The sequence below is a fragment of the Sciurus carolinensis genome, chromosome 13, assembly GCF_902686445.1.
Source record: "Sciurus carolinensis chromosome 13, mSciCar1.2, whole genome shotgun sequence".
NCBI lineage: Eukaryota > Metazoa > Chordata > Mammalia > Rodentia > Sciuridae > Sciurus > Sciurus carolinensis.
The window spans coordinates 71842895-71867012 of NC_062225.1; the positions used below are offsets into that span (position 1 = coordinate 71842895).

General features: G+C 34.1%; 1 protein-coding gene, 1 non-coding gene and 1 pseudogene across 3 annotated transcripts in view; all 3 read right to left on the reverse strand.

Moving 5' to 3' along the window:
* Window positions 1–2563: 2563 nt before the first annotated feature.
* The window catches only part of Ppp1cb (protein phosphatase 1 catalytic subunit beta), a 39948-nt gene continuing 18393 nt past the window's right edge, over window positions 2564–24118 (reverse strand). For both annotated transcript variants that reach the window (XM_047522335.1, XM_047522334.1), the window contains exons 3-9: window positions 22192–22323; window positions 19721–19951; window positions 16790–16894; window positions 14962–15033; window positions 9827–9978; window positions 7048–7182; window positions 2564–4384 (exon numbers count right to left, since the gene is read on the reverse strand). In XM_047522335.1, the coding sequence (XP_047378291.1) occupies window positions 4280–4384; window positions 7048–7182; window positions 9827–9978; window positions 14962–15033; window positions 16790–16894; window positions 19721–19951; window positions 22192–22323 (932 nt within the window). In that variant the 3' untranslated portion in view covers window positions 2564–4279. The remainder of the gene's footprint in view (window positions 4385–7047; window positions 7183–9826; window positions 9979–14961; window positions 15034–16789; window positions 16895–19720; window positions 19952–22191; window positions 22324–24118) is intronic.
* Window positions 5043–5115, reverse strand: Trnaa-agc (transfer RNA alanine (anticodon AGC)). Its single transcript has one exon. It is a non-coding gene; the product is annotated as a tRNA-Ala (tRNA).
* On the reverse strand, window positions 19194–19538 carry LOC124963008 (elongin-C-like; annotated as a pseudogene).

A 24118-nucleotide genomic window follows, 5' to 3' on the forward strand; every position in this document is an offset into this window, starting at 1 on the left:
ATATTGTTTCTTCTCAGGTGCAGTTTTTTTTGGTAGTGGGGATTGAATCCAAGGGCTTTACCACCAAGCTACATCCTCAACCCTTTTTGTTTTTGAGACAAGGTCTTGCTAAGTTGCTTAGGGTCTGCTGAGTTGCTGATCCTGGTCTTGAACTTGCAATCCTTCTCAGTGTCCCAAGGTGCTGGGATTACAGGTGTGTGTCACCTTGTCTGGCTCAGATGGAGCTCTGATTCAGGTGTGATCTCACAAAGAAAGGGAGATGGAAGATTAAGTTGGTAGTAATAGCAAATTTAGCCTGATCATCATTGTTCTCTAAATGCATTTTTAGTATAAAGATGTAAAAAAGATAATTTGTTCTTTTGGCTCAGAAGTTTGGGCTCTTATAAAGAAAAGGGAACATACCTGAACTTCTAAAACTGAGACATAGTTCATTTCCTTGGCTGAATATAATAGACTTTAATATTCTTAAGAGATACAGCATAAGATGTTCTTGAATTGCCTTTGATGAATTCTTTTGAAAGTGTATTGCCCCAAACACATTCATCCTTCAAATAATCTATTTTTTCCCTCTAAATTTACCTGTTTATTTAAGCAAAAAATAAATAAATGAGGTAGCATTCCTTTTTTTTTATTTTGCAATCTTTTATACCTTTGTAAATTATTTTTATGTGGTGCTGAGAATCAAACCCCGTGTCTCACACATGCTAGGCAAGCGCTCTACCATTGAGCAATAACCACAGCCCGCTGAGGCAACATTCTTGAAGCACAGACGATTCAGAGCTCTGCCAAGGGGTAGGCACTACATACAGAAGGAAAGGACACACAGAAACAGCTTGACTGGTTATGGTTCAGCATTTACCTTTTATGGACATTTCTGGCAGTTTGTAGGCAGTGACTGGTTGAAAGCTCATTGTTATGATTAGCTGAGACTCAGCTGTTCTACTTGTTGCAAGGACAGATGTTTCTATACCTCCAACAGAGTTATGCCCTAATAAATCCATAAGAACTTGAAAATATCCTAAGTCTAAAATGCATTTAATACAAAGGACTGGTCTGTGCAAAGGATGCACAGTAGAGTATAATTCATTTACTCTCCTGATGGTGTGCTGTGTGACTGGGAGCTAATGGTCTCTGTGCAACATCAAGAAACAGCATTTTACCATTATTGCTAGCCTGAGAAAGATCAAAATTCAAAATTTTAAGTATGGTTTCTACTGAATGTTTCTGAAACCAATGTAAGTTGAAAATTTTTAAGTCAAACCACTTAAGCTCAGGGACTATCACTCAACTAAGTCAACGCTGTGAATTGTGAATTGTGTATGGATAACAAACATATCCATTGGATACTGACAGAAGGTAGTGTTAGTGCCTAAGGTTGTATGCAATATCCCAAAGCTGAGAGGCTTGATTGAAAAGATGGGAATTGTTTAACTTCAACTAAAGCTGCCTCTGTACATTGCAAACTGTTAACAACTTAATATGTAAAGAAACTGCAGCTTAACTTGGGAATGTATTTGAAAAGTCCCACTGTAAGTAACTTCATGCTTTCTTCATGTTTTTGTCATTCTAACTAACTGTAATAAGATAATTTTGATGTAGCACCTATTTAAAGGATAGCACCTATTTAAAGCTTTTAAAGTTTTCTTCCTGGCATTTTTCAGTTAAAAAAAAAAAAAACTTCAGGAATGTGAGTACTCTACAAAAATAAAGGAACACTGAGAAGTAAATGACTTAACTCTGTACCAATCAGTCCTTGGCTGATGATTAAAATTTTTCCTTGGACAAAATTAAAACAATGTTAAAAAGTTTCAAGTCAAAAGATCAACTGTAGTTGGTTCTATCAAGAATAAATAGATATTGACCATAATAACCCTGCCTTTTCTAATCCATGTGATCCTCTATTATTATAGTACCTATCTAGTATGTTTAAGGATTTTGAATATCATAACATTTGGGTTAAATTGTATACAGAAAATCACTACACTGAAAAAAGTACAGAAGCAACAATATAAGTCAGTGACACTGGAATTCCACATTATTTTCTCCTAAGAAATTTAGTTTTAAGTAGCAAATTTACCACGTTGTGACGAACACACTATTTGGATGTGAATAAAAGTTATTAAAGTGCTTTTAAGAGTGCTTGAATGATTTCTTCAACATGGTAAATTTCTAATATTTAAATTTATGACCAATATTAATTTGCTTAGTGACTATTTTTTCATATTTAGTCTTGACTTAGAGAAGACTTTTTACAAAAAGCCAGTCAGTAGGATCCAGATTAACGTGAATTAACAAATATTGATGTAAAGACTGCTCTTTTCCTGCTAAAGTCTTTTATTGTAGATGTACTTCAGTGTGAAGTAGATATCTTCAAAAGAATGCTTCTATTAGACATTGCACAATTTATACTTCAATCAGGAAGTTATTAAAACTCATTAGATAAAAGCATGTGTGAACTAATCTAATATATATGCAATGTATTTTCCGAACACTTTCAGAAAAGATGTCAAAATATGTGTTTAAATGTCTCAATGAAAAGAAAAAGCAAAATAAAAATACTCAGTCAGTCTTCATATCAATTAGACAACTTTTACTAAATGAGAAAACTACATTTAAAATGTGCTTTAAAACAAAATGGAATTAGGAAAAAAAGGCATATGCATTTTAAAGAACTTTTGCACTGTGCTGAAAAATCAAATATTTCTTGCAGTAATACAATGCGCCAATCCATAAAATGTAAGTTAACAGAATTCTCAATTTAACATTTTCAAAGACAATATTAAGGTCAAAAATTTCACATCTATGGTAGCACATATAGAAGAGTATTATAAATATGATGTCCATCCCTGTGAAGCTTACAAATTTGACAATGCTCAATAAAAGATTTTAGAATCACATCCAATGAATCACAAATCTGTGTCCTGTAAGTTCTCCTTCTAAAATCTTTATGTTGCCTTTTCTACTCCTTGCCATTTGTTAATTCTAACCCTTAAAACAAAAAAACAAAACAAAACAAAACAGGAAAAGAAATGCTGCAATAAACTCTTGATCATGTACAGAAATTATTGCTACTATAGTTCACTACAAAGCATATCTATACAATATCATATGACCTTTGATTATGGAAAACCAGAATAAAAATCTTTAGTGACACAACCTTACAATCGTATACAACATTCACATAGCAATATTAGACAGTGAAGCACCCAATACCCATAGTTGACAATATGTCCCACTGACCAGCATCCATTTAAATACATCCTTCGTACAGAGGGAGGAAAAGAGTGTCAGCTTTCCAAGGCTTGTCAAAAAAGGATTCTCATGTTCTGTGGATCTAAAAACAAACAAACAACAACAAAAACCCCAAAAACAAAACTGATGCAGGTGAGGGTGTTATCAGGAAGTTAGGCATGCCAAAAGGTGTTTCGTGCGAATTAAAACCTAAAGCCAAGGTACCACATAATCACATTACCAACTAGTTGGGTGATACTATATGAGCCTTATCTTAAAATTAAATGAAATGCTACTGCACAATAGAGCATCAATAAGTTAAAAATTAGAGTGCACAAATCCAAATCAGTGGCAATTTCTGTAAAAAGCAAAATATTCACTATCAGCTGTATGTTTGCCCAAACGGTTTGATTAAAAATTATTGGATTGGATAGTTTGCATATTTTTAAAAACTATCAATCTCTAAAATTTCTTTTACTGTAATGAGGCATAAGTTTTCTTAGTAAGATCAAATAGGTACATAAGTAGATAAGTAAAGGAAAATAATAGTTGGTGAATGTCTTTAAAGCTCTTCCCATGTTTCACTTTTAAAAATGTCTCAGGAAAAAAATTAAAAGTAGTTGCCATTATTCTAGCAAAAACAAACAAACAAAACAAGCCCAAAATAATTAAACAACCAAGCAACACTAAAACCACATTACACAGATGGATCATCATGCTTTCATCTGATTTAACTATCACATCTAGTTTAACTGGGATGCTTTTCAACTTTAAAAATTGTGATACATGAAGATGTAACTTTAATGGATAATTTTGAATTTGGATTTAACTTCTTTTGTTGAATATTATAACAGAGTATACTTATTACAATACAGTGTAGCACATCTTTCTATTAGAAAAAAATTTAAGATCCTTTACCCGTCTCCTTAAGTTAAAGGTGTGACATCATAAAGGGTGTCAAATGGCTGGATGGTTTTACAGTGCACACTTATATATTATGAAGTATGTCCTTAACAAATCTGATGGTTTCTTTATAGAATTCCTTTCTTCACCTTTTCTTCGGTGGATTAGCTGTTCGAGGTGGAGTGACAGGACGTCCAGAATTCAGTCCACCATACTGGTACTTAGCTTTCTTTTCAGATGGTTTCAATATCTTAAAGTAAATAATTAACAATATTATTCTTTCAAAACATTTATCAAAATGCAATAAAATGTAGAATAAAATAGCTAAGTTCCATAAACATTTGAAGAATGTGCAAGGGTACAGGTGTAACTCAGAGTTAGAGTGAGTGCCTGGTATACACAAGGCCCTGGATTCAATCTCCAGCACCAAACAAAAAACAAACAAAAGAAGGTACAAATATCTGAACACTTTTTGTGTACTATTCCATTAAATATTTTAGTAAAAAACTTGAGTACACTAACTCTATCAAGTACCCACTTGAAATTTAAGACTTTTCTCAAATTATTACATCTCACGAGTTTAAAAGTCAAAAGACCCAAGTTCTTACCATAATTCTGACATATTTTGTTTAGCAGGGTAATTAATCTTCAAGTCATAAACTCTTTTTTTTTTTTTCATAAACTCTTTAGATCTTACTGGTTATGTATAAATTCTTTTTAAATTAAAAAAAATTATTTTTGTGTTACCAATTGGTAGTAAATAGATCTTAATTTTTTAAAAAGACCAGCTTTACTAACACATTTTCCATACCATAAAGTTTATCTACTTCAAGTGTTCAAGTCAAGGTTATGCTTTTTTTTTTTTTTTTCTTGTTGTCGATGGACCTTTATTTAATTAATTTCTTTATATGCGGTGCTGAGAATCGAACCCAGGGCCTCACACATGCTAGGCAAGCGCTCTACCACTGAGCCACAACCGCAGCCCAAGGTTATGCTTTTTATTCTGTGGCACTGAGGATTAAACTCAGGGCACTCTACCACTAAGCTATATCCCCAACTCTTTTTATTATTTTTATTTTGAGACAGGGTCTAGGATGCAGAGGCTAGTCTCAAACTTGCATCCTCCTGACTTAGTCTCCCAAGTAGCTGGGATTATTAGCATACACTACATTGCGCAGCAAGCCAAGATTTTAGCACCCATACTTACAGTTAACAACCATGGCCATAATCTTATTTTAGAACATTTTTGTCCACCCCACCAGAAATTTTGTTTTTATTAGCAGTCACCCACCATTTCTGCTCTCCATCTCCCTCCAACCATAAGCAATCACTTAATTTATTTTGTTTCTGTAGATTTGCCTATTCTGGACATTTTTTGTAACTGGCATCATAAGTGGTCTTTGTGACCAACTGGCTTCCTTCACTTATGTTTCCAAAGCTCCCAAAATGTTACAGTGTGTATGAGTAACTCATTTTCTTTTATTAGTAAATTACATTCCACTGAATATACTACATTTTACTTGTTATTCCAATGGGCTTTGGGATTATTTTCACTATTTGGCTATTATGAAGAATGCTGCTGTGAACATCACGTACAAGATTTTGTGTGGACCTGTTTTCACTGTTGCATCAACTCTATGTTTACCATTTTGGGGGGCAGTACTGGGTACGGTTAACCTTTTGATGACTACCAAACTGTTTTCCAAAACACTTATATTACTTAAAATTTACATTACCACCAAAGTTTAAAGTTTTGAATCATTCCATTTGTTGCAAACACTACCTTTGACTTTTTTTTATTATACTCAAACTAGTGAGTGTAAATTGAACCTATATTATATAGAGAAAATATCATGACTTTAAAAGAAAAACATATAGAAAACATTTATAAAGTATTTCTTAAAACTATTCAGAGCATTATAATGCCCTGGGGAAATGAATGTATTAATCCAACTCCTCTACAGCAAATGTTAGGATAAGACCTGAAAGAGAAATAGAGTTGGCCCTAAGTATTTATGGGCTCTGCATTTAAGAATTCAACCAACTGTGGACTGAAAATATTCAGAAGAAAAAATGTGTACTGAATATATAGACTTTTCTGTCTCATAGTTATTCTCTAAATAATACAGTACAGTTCCTATTTACACCGTGTATGCATTGCATTAGCCATTATAAGTAACTTAAAGAATACTGGAGGATGTGCACAGGTTACATGCAAATATTGTGCTGTTTTATATAAAATGACTTGAGCAACCTCAGATTCTGTTATCCATGGGGAGTCCTATAACCAAAAACCCCAGGGATACCAAGAATAAATGTATAGTGTGTGCATGGGAAGGCCATAAAATAACTCTTATAAAACTAAAGTACTAGAGTTGTTTTAAGTCAGTGAACAAGAATGATCTGTAAGCAGCACACCAAAGCTACAGCTGGTCCCTTTTCAAAGTATTAATGTTTCTATGTTTATAATAGGTACTTTAAGATGATTTGGAAAGTACCTTTTGAAATTGCTACTTTATTTTCACATGAATTTATAATATAATTCTTTCTCTTCCCAATGTCTATCCCACCTGTCCATCTTGCAAAAGAAAGCAAAACCCTTAGTTATCCATTGCCTTCTTATTCTTTTAGTAGGTAAAGCCAATATCCAATAGGTCATATGGGGGAATTTAACAATTTAAACATCTCAGGATCACCTGATGAAATTCATATTTCCTAAAACTCTCACATGGGATGTTATACCAAAAGAGGCTGGAAACTTTTGTGATGAAAAGTAGGATCTCTAATGAGTCTCAGAGGCTATAGTTCCTCCATTAAACTGATTTTCAACACTTTGCTCAAAGAAAGATCACAAATCTAAAGAAAAAAAATTATTCTGACAATAGTTTTAATTGTTAAAAATTTATATCATACCTGAAATGAACACATCAATGTTTCATCCACACTCATCATTCCACCAGCATTGTCAAACTCACCACAGTAATTTGGAGCTGAAAATAGGGTTACCAATTGTCGTTTAGCAAAAAATTCATATCCATCTTCTACCACCTGTCAAAGGAAATGTTAAAAGTGAAAAACACTAAAAAGCTCAAGAATCATATTTTCAACACTCATATGAAAAAAAAAAAGTTAGTAGATATAATGTCCACAGGGAACTGGAATACCAAGTACTTCTTTGATGATAATATTAGAATCCAACTACAGAATCTTAGTTAAATGAGCAAAAACAAGAAAGAGACTTTGCAAAGAGCCTTTTTCTTGTTTCACTTTTAAACCCTCTATTAGTACCATACTGAAACATTGAAAACATTTACTAAGTTGGGGTTAAGTCACACAGATCATGCTCCTTATGTTAGCTGCTGATAAATTTAATTTTATAAAAATGCTTTTCCTTATTGATTTAATATGATTTCTAAAATCTGTTGTCAATTCCTAAGTGATTTAAACAATTTGTTTCTCAACTCTACAAATGAGAGATAGGCATTTTATATTTATTTATAGTAGGAAGATAACTTTTTTGAAGTCTGTTTTAGATATCAATATCTTCAATAAGAAAATTACCCTACAATGTTTGCTAATATTAGAAAGAGCCTCAAAAATCATTTACTTTTTAAAATAACTCCTACCTTTCAGTACTCAGAACATATTTCTGTTAATATTTACCTCATGGTAAATTTTAGATATTATCCATTTCAGTTTAAACTGTGGCCACCTCTTCTATTCCCAGCTCATAGTAGTGCTGGGCACCCAGTATATGTTTCTTAGTTGTTTGTTCATTCTTTCAAATACTTTTTTAAAGCAAATATTTGAAGTTTGTGTTATTTCCTTTCATAAGCCTCCATTTGTAGAAACAACATGACTGAAAACAAGCAAAACAGGGGGCGTAATGGCACAGGGCTGTAATCCCAGACATTTGGGAGAAAGGAAGGAGGACCTCAAGTTCAAGGTCAGCCTGGGCAACTTAGCCAAACCCTCTCAAAATAAAAAATAAAGAAAGCTGGAGATGTAGCTTAGTGCTAGAGCACTCTTGGGTTTAATCACCAGTACTGCCGAAAAAACAAAACCAAAACCAAAAACCAAGCAGAATAGGATTTTGATGGTTTCTGGAAAACAGCAAATAAACTAGTTAGTTCAATAACTTGGAAGCTTTAAAAATCATTATTGACATGTTTTAAGACCACTGAATAAGAGATCTATGGTTGAAAAAAATAATTACCAGTGGGGATTTTAGTTAGGAAACTTAGCAAGTCTGCTCTGAAACCTAATAGAATGCTTAATTATCAAAATCATAAATAGAATACTTACTGATTAAAAGACAATCAGAAGACAAAAGGAAAGGGTTTGGGAATCTCATTCAATAGTATGACCAGAGAAACATGTGATAAGTATATAATATACAGAGAACAAGAAAACAGTCATTTTTATCACTTAGGATCACACAAAGAAAGAGAAGGAGTCAAGCATCATGGGGAATAAACTAAAGAAAAGGGAAGTACTATGAATAGTAGTAAATTTTACTTTAACAAATCAATAACAAGGAATCTTAAAAATACATTTACAAATTTAAAAAAACCCAGTAGCTTCATATGTGGCTAAGAAAGATTTTTATCTTTCCTCTCTGTTTTTCTGGTTTTTATTTTTTATTTTTTTTTTGCAGAGCTTTGGCTAGAACGCAGGGCCTCCACCATGATATGCAAGTGCTCTATCAATGAGTTACATTTCCAGCCAAGACTGACTTTCCAAAATGCCTTTTGATCAATGTATCTTACACTAGTCATGTTTAGAGTATGAACACTTTATTGAAGAACTGAGTATGCATTTCTGGAAAACATGGAGATTCTTCTTACATAACAATAATGATTGAATCACAGCTAAAACAATGATCACATTCTGATATCTAATATCCAGTCTAAAATCTAATTCTCCAGTGTCTACTTTTTTATAGTGTAGTTTGTCATTATCAAAAAACATGATCCTACATGTACAATGAGAAACATACATTTCTGTATGATTATCAAAATGCGTAAATGCATTCTACTGTCATGTATAACTAATTAGAACAAATAAAAAATTTAATAAAGCGAAAATGACAAAAAAAAATACCAGAATTTTGTCAAACTGTTTTAGTAAATTCTGCTCTACCACTTTCACATGTAACATTCCTCACTGTTGCCAAATATATTGGTTTTGAAAGATTAAATGGTGATAAAACTGCCTCAAAAACAAACAAAAAATCCACGTAATTAAGGACAACCATTTGACTCTTGTCCATAATATATAAAGACCATATAAAAAATCTAGACATCATATAGAAAGCTTCAGGAATGCACTGAAAACAAAAAAAAATTTTTAATGCGTTTTTTTTTTTTTTTTTTTTTGCAGTGCTGGGGATTGAACCCAGGGACTTGTGCGTGTGAGGCAGGCACTCTACCAACTGAGCTATATCCCCAGCCCAGAAAATTCTGTTAGGGTTGCATTATACTGTGTACAAAAACATTCTTTTGAAACACTTTATATTAGAGTAAGAGAAGGTTAACAAATCAGCTATGAACTGTGAGATCTAGGTACTTGCTCTGCCTCTCCTACTGTTTTCCTTGTACTAAGTCACTTGAGCTTTCTTAGACATTTTCTTGAAAATAAATAATGCGAGGTTAACAAATAATAAAATATCCATGAGTCTTCCATTTCATACCTGATGAGCTCGACAAATCAAGTCTAAATCATGACGATTCAGAAATTTACTGACTACATCAGCTCCAAAAGTAAAGGAAACACCACGATCATTTTCTCCCCAGCCTTGCACATCCTTATCTGGGTCAGACCACAGCAAATCACAGAGCAAACCTTTAGAGAACAACACAGCCATGATAAATACAAGTTTAGAATAAAGCATTACATTTCACTTCTACCCTTACGCCCTTTAATAAACAAAGTCAATCACTTGTCCCTGAGTACCCCAACTCGTTTCTCTTACCCTTTCCTTCCTAAAGCAACCATGCAAATATAATCTTGCCTGGTCTCTTAAGGCAGTACTTTCCAATGTTTTACACATACAAGAAATATGTGTATGACACACTCTGAGCACAACAATACATGGAAATCTGCATATAGTTTCTCCATTTGAATAACCAATTGATGAGTATCATTCTCTGAATGGTTAGTTCATCCTTTCCTTAAGACATATACTGTGTTTCTTGAGTATTGTGTTCTGTTCCATTAGTATATTTTATTTATCCCCCAGCCACTAACACACTAAGGTTTTTAAATAAGTTACTACATTTGAGAGGGTTAGAATACACTTAATTTTTTTTTTCAGGATTATTTCAGTTTCCTTTGTTTTTCCACATAAATTTCAGAATCAGGCTTGCCTGATTCCACAAAAAACAACTGCAGTAGCATTGGAATTACATGTGGTCGGCATGCCAGTTTGAAGAAAACATTTTCTACTAAGACCTGGAGGATTAAAAAAAAAAAAAAAAAAAAAAAAAAAAAAAGTGAGGGAACAAAATCAGATCAAATCCTTGACTTTAGTAATGTTCTGGGTCTAGCAAAAGAATTCAGGACAAACTATTTATTTGGGTATCTTGATATTAATAGTAGTAGAAATGGTAGGGGGGACTCATATCACCTTGGGAATATAAAGACTACTGAATGAACTCTTAAGGAATTCAAACATTAGGTAGGCAGAGGAGTGGGAATAGAATGAGCAAAAAATATTGAAAAGGAATGGTCAAGACAAAGGGAAGAGATTAGATTAGTACAGGTATTCTGAAAATAACCATCCACAAGCAGGAAAGAGGTTTCAAGTGCCACAAATAAGTGAAGTAGGACAAAAAAATAAAAAAGTGCTGCTTATAAGCAGACTATCAGACCCTATTAATAAAGGCAATTTTTTGAAGGTCAAAGGTTAAGAGTGGGTATAAGTCAAACTATAGTAACATTAAGAGTTGAGCTGTCATGTACAACTAAAAAGAACAAATAAAAAATTTAAAAAAGAATCTTATCTGGTACTACCTCTATGCCTGGATTATTACACTTAAAAAAAAAAAAAAGAGAGAGATGTGGAGATGGTGATCCTAGGTAATATTCTAAGAACTACAGTGGTTGAAAGTATTATAGAATGATTCTATCTTCAGATTTTTTTAAATGGATTCATAGACTTCATAATATAGTTTAGTTGGGAAAAAAAATCTTCATTTTTCAACCTGTCTTGATAGACAAATTACCTTTGGAGAATTAGTGGCAATGTACTCTCAATTTCTATCAATAATTTACTGCTAGGTGCAGTGGTGCATGCTGTAATCCCAGCGGTTTGGGAGGCTAAGGGATGAGTATCACCAGTTCAAAGCCAGACTCAACAACTTAGTGAGGCCCTAAGCAACTCAGCAAGACCCTGTTTCTAAATAAAAAAAAAAAAAAAAGGAGGCTGGGCTTGTGGCTCAGTGATAGAGCATTTGCCTAGCATGTGTGAGGCACTGGGTTCAATTCTCAGCACCACATACAAATAAATGAATAAAATAAAGGTCTATCAACATCTAAAATAAAAATCCATTAAAAAAAAAAAAAGCTGAGGATGTGGCTCACTGGTAAGTGCCCCTGGGTTCAATTGTTTAATTGCCCGTACCAAATTTACTAAGCTCTCACTATGATGTTTTAAGAATATATGGGGGCTGGGGAGATAGCTCAGCTGGTAGAGTGCTTGCCTTGCAAGCACAAGGCCCTGAGTTCGATCCCCAGTACCTCAAAAAAAAAAAAAAAAAAAAAAGAATATATGGGTACACAAAAACCCATGGGGCTAGTCTTTAGTTCTGGCTGATGACGACTCTTGAAAAACCACACACACTTCCAGTCTTCTATAATGCTTCTAATTCCAGTCTGTTTTCAGGGATGAAGCAGTGAGCCAAAAACCATCTTATTAAGAATTTATGATTTCAGAGTTACAAAAAAACTGTACAAAACTAAAACACAGTTGTTTAAGATTTAGGGAATGTGATAGGTTGGTTGCATAAAAAGTGAATCAGAACAGTAGCAACAAAAATCTGAAATTCTTTAGTCGGGCATGGTGGCATATACCTGTAATCCTGGTGACTTTGGGAGGGTGAGGTAGGAGGATTGGAAGTTTGAGGCCAGCCTAGGCAACTTAGCAAGACCCTGTCTCAAAATAAAAAATAAGAAGGACTGGAGCTATAGTGAGTGGCAGAGCACCGCTGTACCCCAGTACCACCACCAAAACAAACAAACAAAAGAATCTGGAGTCAAGATTCAATGATTAAGGACTGATTAATGAGCACCACCATCAATCAGGATACTATTTCAAAGACTGTGTTAATTTATAAATTTAATTTCTGTAGGCTGCACAGATTACCAAAGATCAAAATAACCATTTTTCAGCATCTCAGATATTTTCCATTAAAATATGTTGAAAATAGAAACAATGTCACTGATTTACATCTGAACAATAAAGATAAATTATAAATAACTAAAAATACATATGGCTCATGTGTAGTCACGAACTGCATTTAGAGTGGTATTATCAGGTTTTAAGTACACTAAGCAAAACAAGCCTATGATAATTCAAAATGAACAACTTAAATGTATGTTAAGTCCAATTTAGAGGTTTAGCTTTGTTTTACTCAGGTACTGAACAAAGAATAATTTTTAATGCTTATCTGTCTTTGAATCTTTAGAATAGGAAATGAACTTGGCTACCATCCAGCCCAACACTTATTTAATGAATAATCATCCTCCTTTAAAAAATTATAAATAAACAATCCTCATCAGGAAGTTTAAGTACTTTTCTTTTTCATATATAGTTATGTTCCTAATAGAATTCTGAGTCCCTCTCTTACCCCAGATAATTTTCATGGTGAATATATTTAAATTTGCTGAGAACAGATGAATCCAATATATAAGTGGTAGATCTGATTACATAAGTAACAATGGAATGATTAATAACGTAATTTTTTTTGGGGTGGGGGGGAGTCTTTGGCCAAAACAGGAAAAAAGCAGTTTTACTAATGTTAGCGTTTTTTTTTTTTTTGGGGTGCTGGGGATCGAACCCAGAGTCTTGTGCTTACAAGGCAAGCACTCTACCAACTGAGCTATCTTCCCAGCCCCTAATATTAGCATTTTTAATACAAGTATAAAAGTGAGATATAATAAAATGATGTTTTGTCTTTGTTCCCATCTTGTCCTGGCACAGATCTCCTAAACCCTTGCAATTTCCTGAAAGGTAAGACTTATCTTTTGTTTTCTGTACGGAGGCCCTTCCTACCACATCTGAGTCTATGGTAATGAGGTGATTCATGCAGGAGCTTCTAAAAGACATCAGGATGAGTGCTGGTCACCAGAAAGACCAAACATGTGAGTAGAGGGTTGGATTTCTCAGCCCTTCCTTCTCTTACCAGTTCAGGCCTGGAAAAGATTCTACTAAACAGACTCTTAAACACCCAACTTGGGGAGCTTCTGGTTCAGGGAACACACTGACATGCTAGGAAGGAAGCCTGCCTGGAGAGGTCCCAGAAGTTGGGTTAGCTGCCCCCAATATCTTTTCTTATGTATCTCTTCCATTTGGCTGTTCCTGAGTAATATACTTTATAATGAAGAAGAAAATATATCAGAGGAAGAGGATGTGCTGAATTCACAGTCAGCTGCACCTAAGTGTGGGTTACCCGAGGACTCCACATGCAACTAGTATCTCAAGTGGGGGCAGTATTGTGGAATGGTGCCCTTAATGTGTGCAATTTGTGCCAATTCTGGGAGTCAGCATCAGAAATGAACCAGACACCAGCTGGTATTGAATAACTGGTTGTGGTTTGAAAACCCACATACATTTGTTATCAGAAAATGCAATACACAAAGGTACTGATGTTTTATTTAACCCATTATGTTCTATCATTCCATATATAAGACACCTATAAAATTACTGGGCCTGTGGTGCATGCCTGTAATCCTAGCTACTCAGAAGGTGAGGCAGGAGAATTCCAAGTCCTATAAATTATTCATTTTAAGTCTTTTAAGTGTCCTATATATAGGGCAATGGGACATAATGAGTAAACCAAAAGTTCACCTTAGGAAGCAGAGCAATTTAACTACATTCAATTCAGTGGCATTTTATAATACAAATGCCATGGTTAGAAACCATAGTACATAAACGATATTCAAATATGAGCGATGTTTTAAAACCAAAAGAGATGTTACAATAAGTGACAACTGTGCCTATCATCTATTTATAAAGTTACATTAGGCTCATTCATTAATTCAGCATTTTATCTCCAACTAGAACTTACTTGCTTTTTTCCCCTACTTGCTTCATTTTTTATTTGACTTAAGAGTTGTTCTTAATGTTGTCAATGATTTACACAAAAATTCTTAGTAAACTTCATATACAATTTTCACAAAATTAACCATATCCCTAGAGCTTTCAGAGCTCTAAAAGTTTGAAATACAGATGATGCAAAAAATAACAAAGAGAAGGCAACTATCCTTGGCAAAGCAAGAAAGATTATTTTAACTAAAAAACTTTGGACTGATTTAATAGTTTTTGAGGAACATAATGCATGTCACTATGAATGAGGGAACTTAGAAAAGTAAGTGGAATCAACAGCAAGATCTTTTTTTGTATGAAGTTTGAAAGAACCATACTAAGGTTATGTAAAATTTTAAGTTACACACTTTGGGGAATGATTAATGGTAATATTCTGTAGTTAGCTTATGACTATAAAAGTGATCTCAATTATTTATTAAACCAATCCTACTTCCACTAAATATAATTAGGTTCAAATATGCCAACATTTTTACGCAAAACAAACTTCTCTATATACGTACCTGTATCAGGGACATCAGTGGGTCTCATAATTCTCCGAATCTGCTCCATAGATTGCAGGTCTGGTGATAGTCCTACAAATAAAAAGATAAAACATAGTCCTGATCTAACATAACTTGATTGTTATGTTGTCTTCTCCATGTTCCCTACCAAAGAAATAAAATTTTATTTATTATATTTCAAAAGATTTCCCAAAGAAAGACTCCTTTTCTTTCCAACCATTCCCTGCCCTTTACAGGAACATACTGAATTACAACTCTTCCCACCACTTACCACTTTTTGAACTACCTAATCTTAAACATTTTTACTTCCAAGTTAAATTGCCTCATCGGTTCCCTAAGAATCTTTTCTCACATCCCACTCCAACATGCTCATTATTTTCATGAAGGCAGGAACTGCTGACCAGAAGTATAAACAATAAAAAACACATGAAAATACTTTGTAATCTTTAAAGTAATATACAAACATAAGCTATCAATTCTCTCTGGTAGGCAAACCAATATCATCATAAAGAACAAAGTTAACCATTCATATTCTATATTGCTATATTTCTATTCTTAGCTATACTAATGTGTAAGAACTATAATCCCTTAAATGTTTAATATCTACTGGAAAACATGTCTCAATATAGCAAATTATGTTGTCAGAAAATAAATCATTTATTGCCTTTAGCCTAATCAAGTGCATCTATCTTTTTGGCATTTTCCACTTTAATTCTTTCCATACAGTGATGAAAAACTAACTTTCTTACATTATATTCACTAAATTACTTCCCTATACAAAATCCAACATGGTGGGGCTGGGGAGATAGCTCAGTCAGTAGAGTGCTTGCCTTGCAAGCACAAGGCCCTGGGTTCGATCCCCAGCACCAAAAGAAAAAAAAAATCCAACATGGTTATTAAATCACTTAACAAATTCCTTTGCTCAGTATTCAAATCTCTATTTATCTCCTCATTCCCCAATGTGTACTTGACATTCTAGTCAGGCCACACATTCCCTAACTAGACAACATACAGACTGCCTCAAGTCCTTTTCACTTCTCTACAGTCCATTTACCTTCTAAAACTCATGCCTCCATAAACACTTGCCCTACACTTTTCTCCTTTTTCTGATTTCTTATAATAATGTACTGTCTCTAGAAGCACTGACATAAGTAAATCCTTTATTACCCAATGTTTTTTAAATAAATGTATTTTATCAATAGGTCTTAAAATTCTTCAAGATGATCCATCATACATCTACCTAAGTGCTAGACACATGTTAATTATTCCAATGAATTTTTACAAATTCAAGCTTATTTCAAGACATATAAAATAACTTACATTCTACCAAGAAATTACTTCTAGGACTAATGGTGACACATTGCACAAAGCCTAACACTCTTAATATAAGTGAAAATTTAGTTCAATTACATTTGGATTCTGATAAGAAGTATTTACATAGGCAAGAAAGTAATGATCCCCTCATTTTTACTGACAGGCTGGGGATGCCGCTCACTGGTAGAGCACTTGCCTAACATGCATAAAGCCCTGGGTTTGGTCCCCAGCACCGCAAAACAAAGAGGTGAAGAGAAGACATTTATAAACAAAACAAACAAAAACCACACTCTAGTTATCTTTATATGAGAATTTTTTTAAATAATTAGAATTTTTGTTTTTTATACATATCACAAATTTCCAATTGTTTTAGCTCTGCTTAATACAGTTTTAATTACTTCAGTTTTCACATAAATACTACTTAGTTTCCCCATGGTATCCTAATTATTAAAGGTTTTTTCTGAGTAAGGGAAGAGCAGTAAGGAAAACTCCTAAGGCAAATTTATTACTCTACCTCCATGACAACAGAAGATCTTCTCATCCACAATGGCAGCTATAGGCAGACAGTTAAAACAATCAGTGAAGGTCTTCCACAATTTAATATTAAACCTTCGTTTGCCTATAACGAGAACAAGCAAAATAAATTTAAAAATCTAAAAGTTGTTCTCATTACTTCAAAGTCACAGGATTATGAGTGATTCCAATATTCTTTTGTTTAAACAAGCACTTCTTCCCTACGTGTACAAGTAATATAAGAAAAAGAATGATGGGCTGGGAATGTAGCTCAGTAGCAGAACACTTGCCAATCACTTTTGAGGCACTGGGTTTCAGTCCCAGCACTGCAAAGTTTAAAAAAAAAAGGGTAAGTTTTATTTTAATACCTTTAAAAAGGTAACAAATATACTAAACACTCAGCACCTTCACTAACATTACAAAGAGTTCCAAGATTTTGTTGGGTGTTTTATGAAACAAATACATCAAACAATTTTGTCTTTTAAGGTCAATATGATGCAGTAGTTTCGAAATAGCCTAATAGACTATTAGTTTATCTTTTTCCTGCAACATTAGCACTAAGTAAGTAAGCAGAAGTGAAAGGGGTACCTCTGCAGACTGTCCATTTTAACTTGAATGCACTGAGCAACAGTATAAATTTACTGCCCAAAAAGAAAACTTTCCAAGTGCTTAACTTGGTATTCCTTTTTGACTTAAATATATCTTGGCACTACATCAAGTGTAACAACATAAAGGCTATAATTTTCCTGTAGCCTAGCTTAAATAGCTACAACAAAGATGACCTCAAGTGCATATTCACCTTTTTAAGACTCACTTGATTTTCCTGGTTTGGCTTTAAGTTTCAACAACTAGGAAAGGGATGAAAGACACAGGTACTAATCTCCTATGTTTTTAGGGTATAGCCTGCCTCTTAATGAGTAATTGTAACTCAAAGCACTGTTTATAAGCTGCTCTCCCAGTCATTATTCTATTTGAAGTCATTTCCATCCTCAAGAATGAATATTCATACCTACATTTTCTTTTAAGAATACACCTATTCTACTCTGTACGTAGTTTGAGGAAGACATGGTTTCATGTTCTTCAACCTACTTCCCCTCTACAGGTCTGCTTTAAATAATCCAAACCACATACTACATCACAGAACTAAAACTATAATATTAAAAAAAAATACAGAATCATTCCCATTAGAACACAAGCTCCATGAGAATAGAGAACATCTGTCTGGAGTACTGCCACATCCTTAGTGTTCAGAAATAACTGGTGTGTGTGTGTGTGTGTGTGTGTGTGTTTGTGTACATACATATATATACACATACGTGTCTGTATATAAACACGTGTGTGTATACATGTGTACACACACATTGTCTTCAAACACTTGTCAAATCATGGAGATACAAGTTTGATTAGGACTCTACCATATTTAAGGATGGAAAAAAGCAAGAGTAGATTCTAATGGGGAATTCTGCAATGAAACAGAATAAATTCAATTAGAAAATCACTGGAATTAATTCTAAATTATAATTAACTAAACATGCTCACTCCCAGTCACTCTAACAAAATCAGCAGACAAAATTTGAATGTAGCAGGGTAATGTAAATAATCATATTTAGACTACTACAGAACAGCAAATCCTACTGATGAAAGAGAGCACAACAGAATAAGGATACCCCAGAGCATTTAGTAATGGTCTTTCCGCGTTTGTAAGCATAGATTAAAATTCTAAAAATACATTTTGATTTGGTGGGGGGGTTTACTGGGAACTAAACCCAGAGGAACTTTATCACTGAACTACATTCCCAGTTCTATTTATTTTTTCTTTTGAGACTGGTTTCACTAAATTGCTTAGGGTCTACATTGCAGAGGCTAGCCTTGAACCTGTGATCCTCCTGCATCAGCCTCAGGATTTGCTGGGATTACAGACAAGCGCCACTACTACTGGTATAAACTTTGACTTTTAAATAGTTTAACAGAATGTCTCAGTAGTTCTTGTGACACAGGGCTAATAGGAGTTTTGGTCAAATCACAAGAATGCTGTGAGCTAAAAACTTCCTGGATATTAGAAAACCTGGAGCCACTATTGACAGAGATCTGCTTCACTTGGGATAACTTACTAGGTAAACTAATTAACACAGGCCATTTCAGCTAAGGAAGCTACAGATAATCTGAAACAACATGACCAAGGAGATCCCAAGAAACCAATTTCATTAGTAATATGGTTCCCAGTTTCAGGTTCAATTTCCTAGGCCTGTATTTTTTATTAAAAACAAACAGAAACAAAAAACAAACAAACAAAAAAACTTTGAATTGACGGAACTCTTTTGATATGGAAAATTATTAGGAAAATGTTTCTACTAATTAGTTTTCTTTCATTTAAAAAAAAAAAAACAGTTTGTATTACAATTTGTTTAACAATCCAGGAACTTTGCAGACATCAACAGTTCTGGTGTAATTTTGGATGCAGTTTGAAATTTGGGAATCTTGGTGGAGCAGTTAATGTAGCAAGCCTTGTAGGTAAAATACATGCATACTTTTGATAGCACACGTAAAGGAATCTCTCTAAAATTCATTTTTGGAAAAATGACCAGGGCCACTCAACATGGCTTTAATTGTTCCCGATGTTAGCATTTTATTCTTCTTCTGTTTTTTTTTTTTTTTTAAACAATATATGCATGACCATCAGAAGATATCAATCTGACATATATGGCAGCAGGGCCTTCATAGCCACCATAGGTTTTCTCCCCTTTATCCATTTTGTTCTTATAAAATTCTCCTTGGCTCCAAAGTACTTTAGTACTTTCTTGTTAGCTCTGTGGCCACTATGACTGTGTCCCCCACATACACCATAGCCCCTACTCCAGGATTGCTCCCTACCCACCAATTGTCTTGCCCCTTTCTCCATTAATTTCTTTTGAAAGTTTTTATTTTTACTTACATTCATCATAGAATCCATAAATGCGATTGATGCTAGCACACTCATGATTTCCTCTTAAGAGAAAGAAGTTCTCTGGATATTTGATTTTATAAGCCAATAGCAAACAAATGGTTTCCAAAGACTGCTTTCCTCTGTCCACATAATCTCCTAAGAAAAGATAGTTGGCTTCTGGTGGGAAACCTCCATATTCAAATAATCTCAGTAAATCTGTATACTGTCCATGAATATCTCCTAAAAAGAGAAAAAAAATCAGTTTTAGAAAAATTGATTACTGTCATAGGCAGCTTCTATGAAACAGCCATCAGTGTTCAAACTCTTGTGCAATACTCTCTCCTGAAGCACTATTCCTAGTGACTTGTGACACATAGGAAACAACAAAGATGAGATGGGTGAACACTTGTAAGATCAGGTTACAAAAGATCGTAACTTCTGCTTACATTCTTACACCTTCTTCCCTGACAGTGGTCTATGGAGAAGATCACACAGCAAAGAACTGAGGGAGGCCTCTGGTCACCAGTTCATTTGAAACTGAGGCCCTCAGTCTATATCAGTCTGTAAAAACTGAATCCTCTCACACTGATCCTTACTCCAGAACCTGAGGACTTAGCAAAGCTGTGCCAATTCCTGACCCACAGAAACTGTGGGATGGTAAAGTATAATGTTGTAAGCCACAAACTTTGGGGGCAATTTTTTATATAACTGATAACATAGTTACTCTTACTATATAATAGTTTTACTTTGATCTAATAAGAACTAAGAAATACATAGTATAAATAATTTCTACTACCTTTGAGTTTTTTCTACATTAAAAAATATTTGAAAGAGTACCTTTAAAAAGTACAGGTGGTACCTGACTAATGATGGTTTTAGTTACAATTTTATGATGCTGCAAAAGCAATATGTAGTTAGTAGAAACCACACTTTGAATTTTGCTTTTTTCCTAGGCTAGTGATTAAGTGATACAATACTCTTTCAAGACGGCAGGCAGCAGCAGTAAGCTGCAGCTCCCAGTTGGTCATGCAGTCCTAAGGGTAAACAACTGATACTTTACAGCATACTGTGTTGCTAAGCCATGAGGTTCAGTAGGTTAGGTGTATGAATGTATTTTTAAGTTACGATATTTTCAGTTTATCATGGGTTTATTGGGACATAACCCCATTATAAGTTAAGGAGCATAATAAATCATTTTAAGATCATCTATAATTAACTACATATGCTTCATCAAATTCATAAAAGAGATTGATCATTTCTAGAAAATTCTAAATGACTACCTCTTACGGGTGTTACTCTAAGCTAATTAAGTAATTCATTCAATAAATACATACTAATATCTCTTATTTGCTGGGCACTATACCAAGCAATACCATGTGCAGGATTTAATATAAAACACACAAAGAAAGAGAATATAAAAAGCATTTAAGGACCATACTAAGCATCTGCAAGTAACACAGTGCAAATGTAGATCATTAAGAAATATGCCAGAGAGAAAATTTTTGCAAACAGCAAACTATCCTTGTTTGAGGAAAAGCATAAGCCTATGAAAGCAATGTCATATACACTAATAACCACTAGAAAGAATACCTACATCATCCAAGCAAAAGCCAGTATGATATAGTATTTATACTACTTCTTTCTGTTACATGAAGAATAGAAAAATGTTACTTTCTATCGAATAATTTTTCTGGTTTTAACAATGGGAACACTTGACTGAAGTTCATAACTTTATGCTTTTAGTCAAAACACATCAAACAAATACAAAGTATAAAGTAATAAAATCTGTAAAATAAATTTAAACACTACAAAGTCAGAAGACCACTGATACTGCTGTATTGATCCTCCAAATTCTGTATCTTTTTAAAAGTATTGTACTGGAATGTCCATTTCTCCACATTCTTGACAACATTAAATATCAATCTTAGACATTTTTTGTAATCTGATTGGAAAAAGGGACTTGCTTTATTTATTTTTAATTTTTGGGTGGTACTGGGGATTGAACCCAGGGCCTTGAGTATGCTAGGCAAGGGCTCTTCCATCAAGTTACATTCCCAGCCCTTTTCATTTTGAGACAGGAGCTAGCTAAGTTGCCCAGACTAGCCTTAAACTTGCGATCCTCCTGTCCCAGGCTCCCAAGGCGCATGGGCCTCCTAGTCTGGTTGGGACTTGTTTTAAATTGCATCTCACTGATTATTAGTGAGGCTGAGAACTTTGCTTAATGGTCCTTTTAATTTTTTCTAAGATTGGCCTCTTCATATCTTTTGTTCTTATTGTATTGTCACTTTCTTACTTCTAAGGACTCTATTTATTATGAATTTCTGGAGGTTTTTTTATCTGTTGTATGTCACAAATATTTTGTCTATAACAGCATTTTATGAAAGTTTCAATTTTACAATTGAAAATACAAGTTTCAATATAAATAAAGGAAGAAAAACATGATTCAAAAGACTTGCTTTCAACTTTACCCATTTACATACCACAAATTTTCAGTGGTGCTTCCAATTCCAAAAGAATAGGCTGGCTGAGAAAGATTTCACGAGACTTGATACATAAGCCCCGAACTTCTGCTTCAGTCATCTGCACAATCTTTCCTGGACGACATCCTCGTACTGATAAACAATGAATACAATGATCAGTTTTCTAAAATATAAAATAATAATCCTGCAAAAAATAAAAAGAGTTATGCCCCTAATTTGAAGTTCAGAAAAGTCACACAAGTAGCAAACAACCCCACTGGGGTCCTATGGCTAATAAAGTTATTCTATGATTTCTGGCTTCTATCTCCAAAGTTGCTGGCTCTTGACTATGTTCCTCAAGTCTGCTGAAATGAAATGTAATCCTCCTCTTTGCTTTTCAGTGGCCAACTTGAGGTCTAGCAGTCCAAGAGACCCAGACAGTTTCAGAGACAGCACTCCCGAGGGTCTGCATACGCTCTTACCAAAACAAGTCCTGCATCTAGAAAGAGGCAGGAAATGTATCACTTAGTGGCTATGAAGAAAGGGAGATTAAAAGTTACTATAAGTGATTTGGCTTCACATAATTCCTTGAAATATTATCAACAGCCCCAAGAATTTTAGCAACCACTACTTCCATTTGCTGATTTAAAAAACATAAAATGTGCCAGATTGCTCATTAAATTTTATAATATCATTGTATTCATAATAGGATATTATATTAAGAGCTCTAAAAGGCTATTTAGATACGAAGTAAAGTATGTTTTCACGTGAGTGAGCAATAAAATTCATAAAATAGTAAGATTTCTAGTAAGTTTTGCAATGGGATGGGATAGAATGGTACATATAGAAAGAATAGTTATTTGCCCTACTGTACCAAACTTGTAATCATTCCCTTTCATAATCCTCTCTACTGGTTCTTTCTCTTTAATCTTTAAACACACTAAGCTCTCAGTCTTAACTGAAGTGGCATTTAAAAAGAAGAGAAAGATTGCATTTCTAAACACCCATATTACTTCCCATTTATAATTAAGTACACACATTTCTTACTAAAAATTGTTACAATTCCTTGTCAGGTCAATAAGGCAGGCTTAAAGAAGTCAGGACCTCATATTTAAAAGCTGTATATTCCATTAATACATTAACATAAAGGTAACAAGAAGGACATAATAGGAGACAATGTACAAATGTGTGTTAACAAAAATGCCAAAGTCAATAAGACTAACCCTGAAATTCAAAACAATAATCAACAAAACTGCTTTATCACAGGAACTTAACATAGATTCCTCATCAGTAGTACCTCTCAAACTTATCTACTTCTAATGCACATTTGGGTTATCTAAGATCAGAATGGACATTTAGCTTTGTACTCTCTATTAAGTATCTGGAATACTAGCTTAGATTCAGAAACCTTTTTTTTTTTTTTTTGGTACTGGGGATTGAACCCAGGGGAGCTTACTGAGCCACATTTTTGGTATTTTATTTAGAGAAAGGGTCTCATTGAGTTACTTAGCACCTCACTAAATTTCCGAGGCTGGCTTTGAACTCGCAATCCTCTTGCCTCAGCCTCCTGAGCTTCTGGGATTACAGTTATGCACCACTGCGCCCGGCCTCAGAAACAATTCTTAATTTTTTTTTTTTTTTGCGGTACTGGGGATCGAACTCAGGGCCTTGTGCTTGCAAGGCAAGCACTCTACCAGCTGAGCTATCTCCCCAGCCCAACAATTCTTAATCTTAGCAGAAGTTTTAAATGGGGTAATTTTGGAATCCATCTTGAAGGATTGAAGACCTATGGTTCCTTTCAGATGACAAATACACAGCTAAAAGTGACATTCAGAAAATTTATTAACTCATTCAACAAATACTTGAAAGCCTGCTGTGTGTTAGCTGTTAAATGTAATAGACCCAAAAAATGAAACACTTGGCTATTATAAAAAATACTCAAATCCAG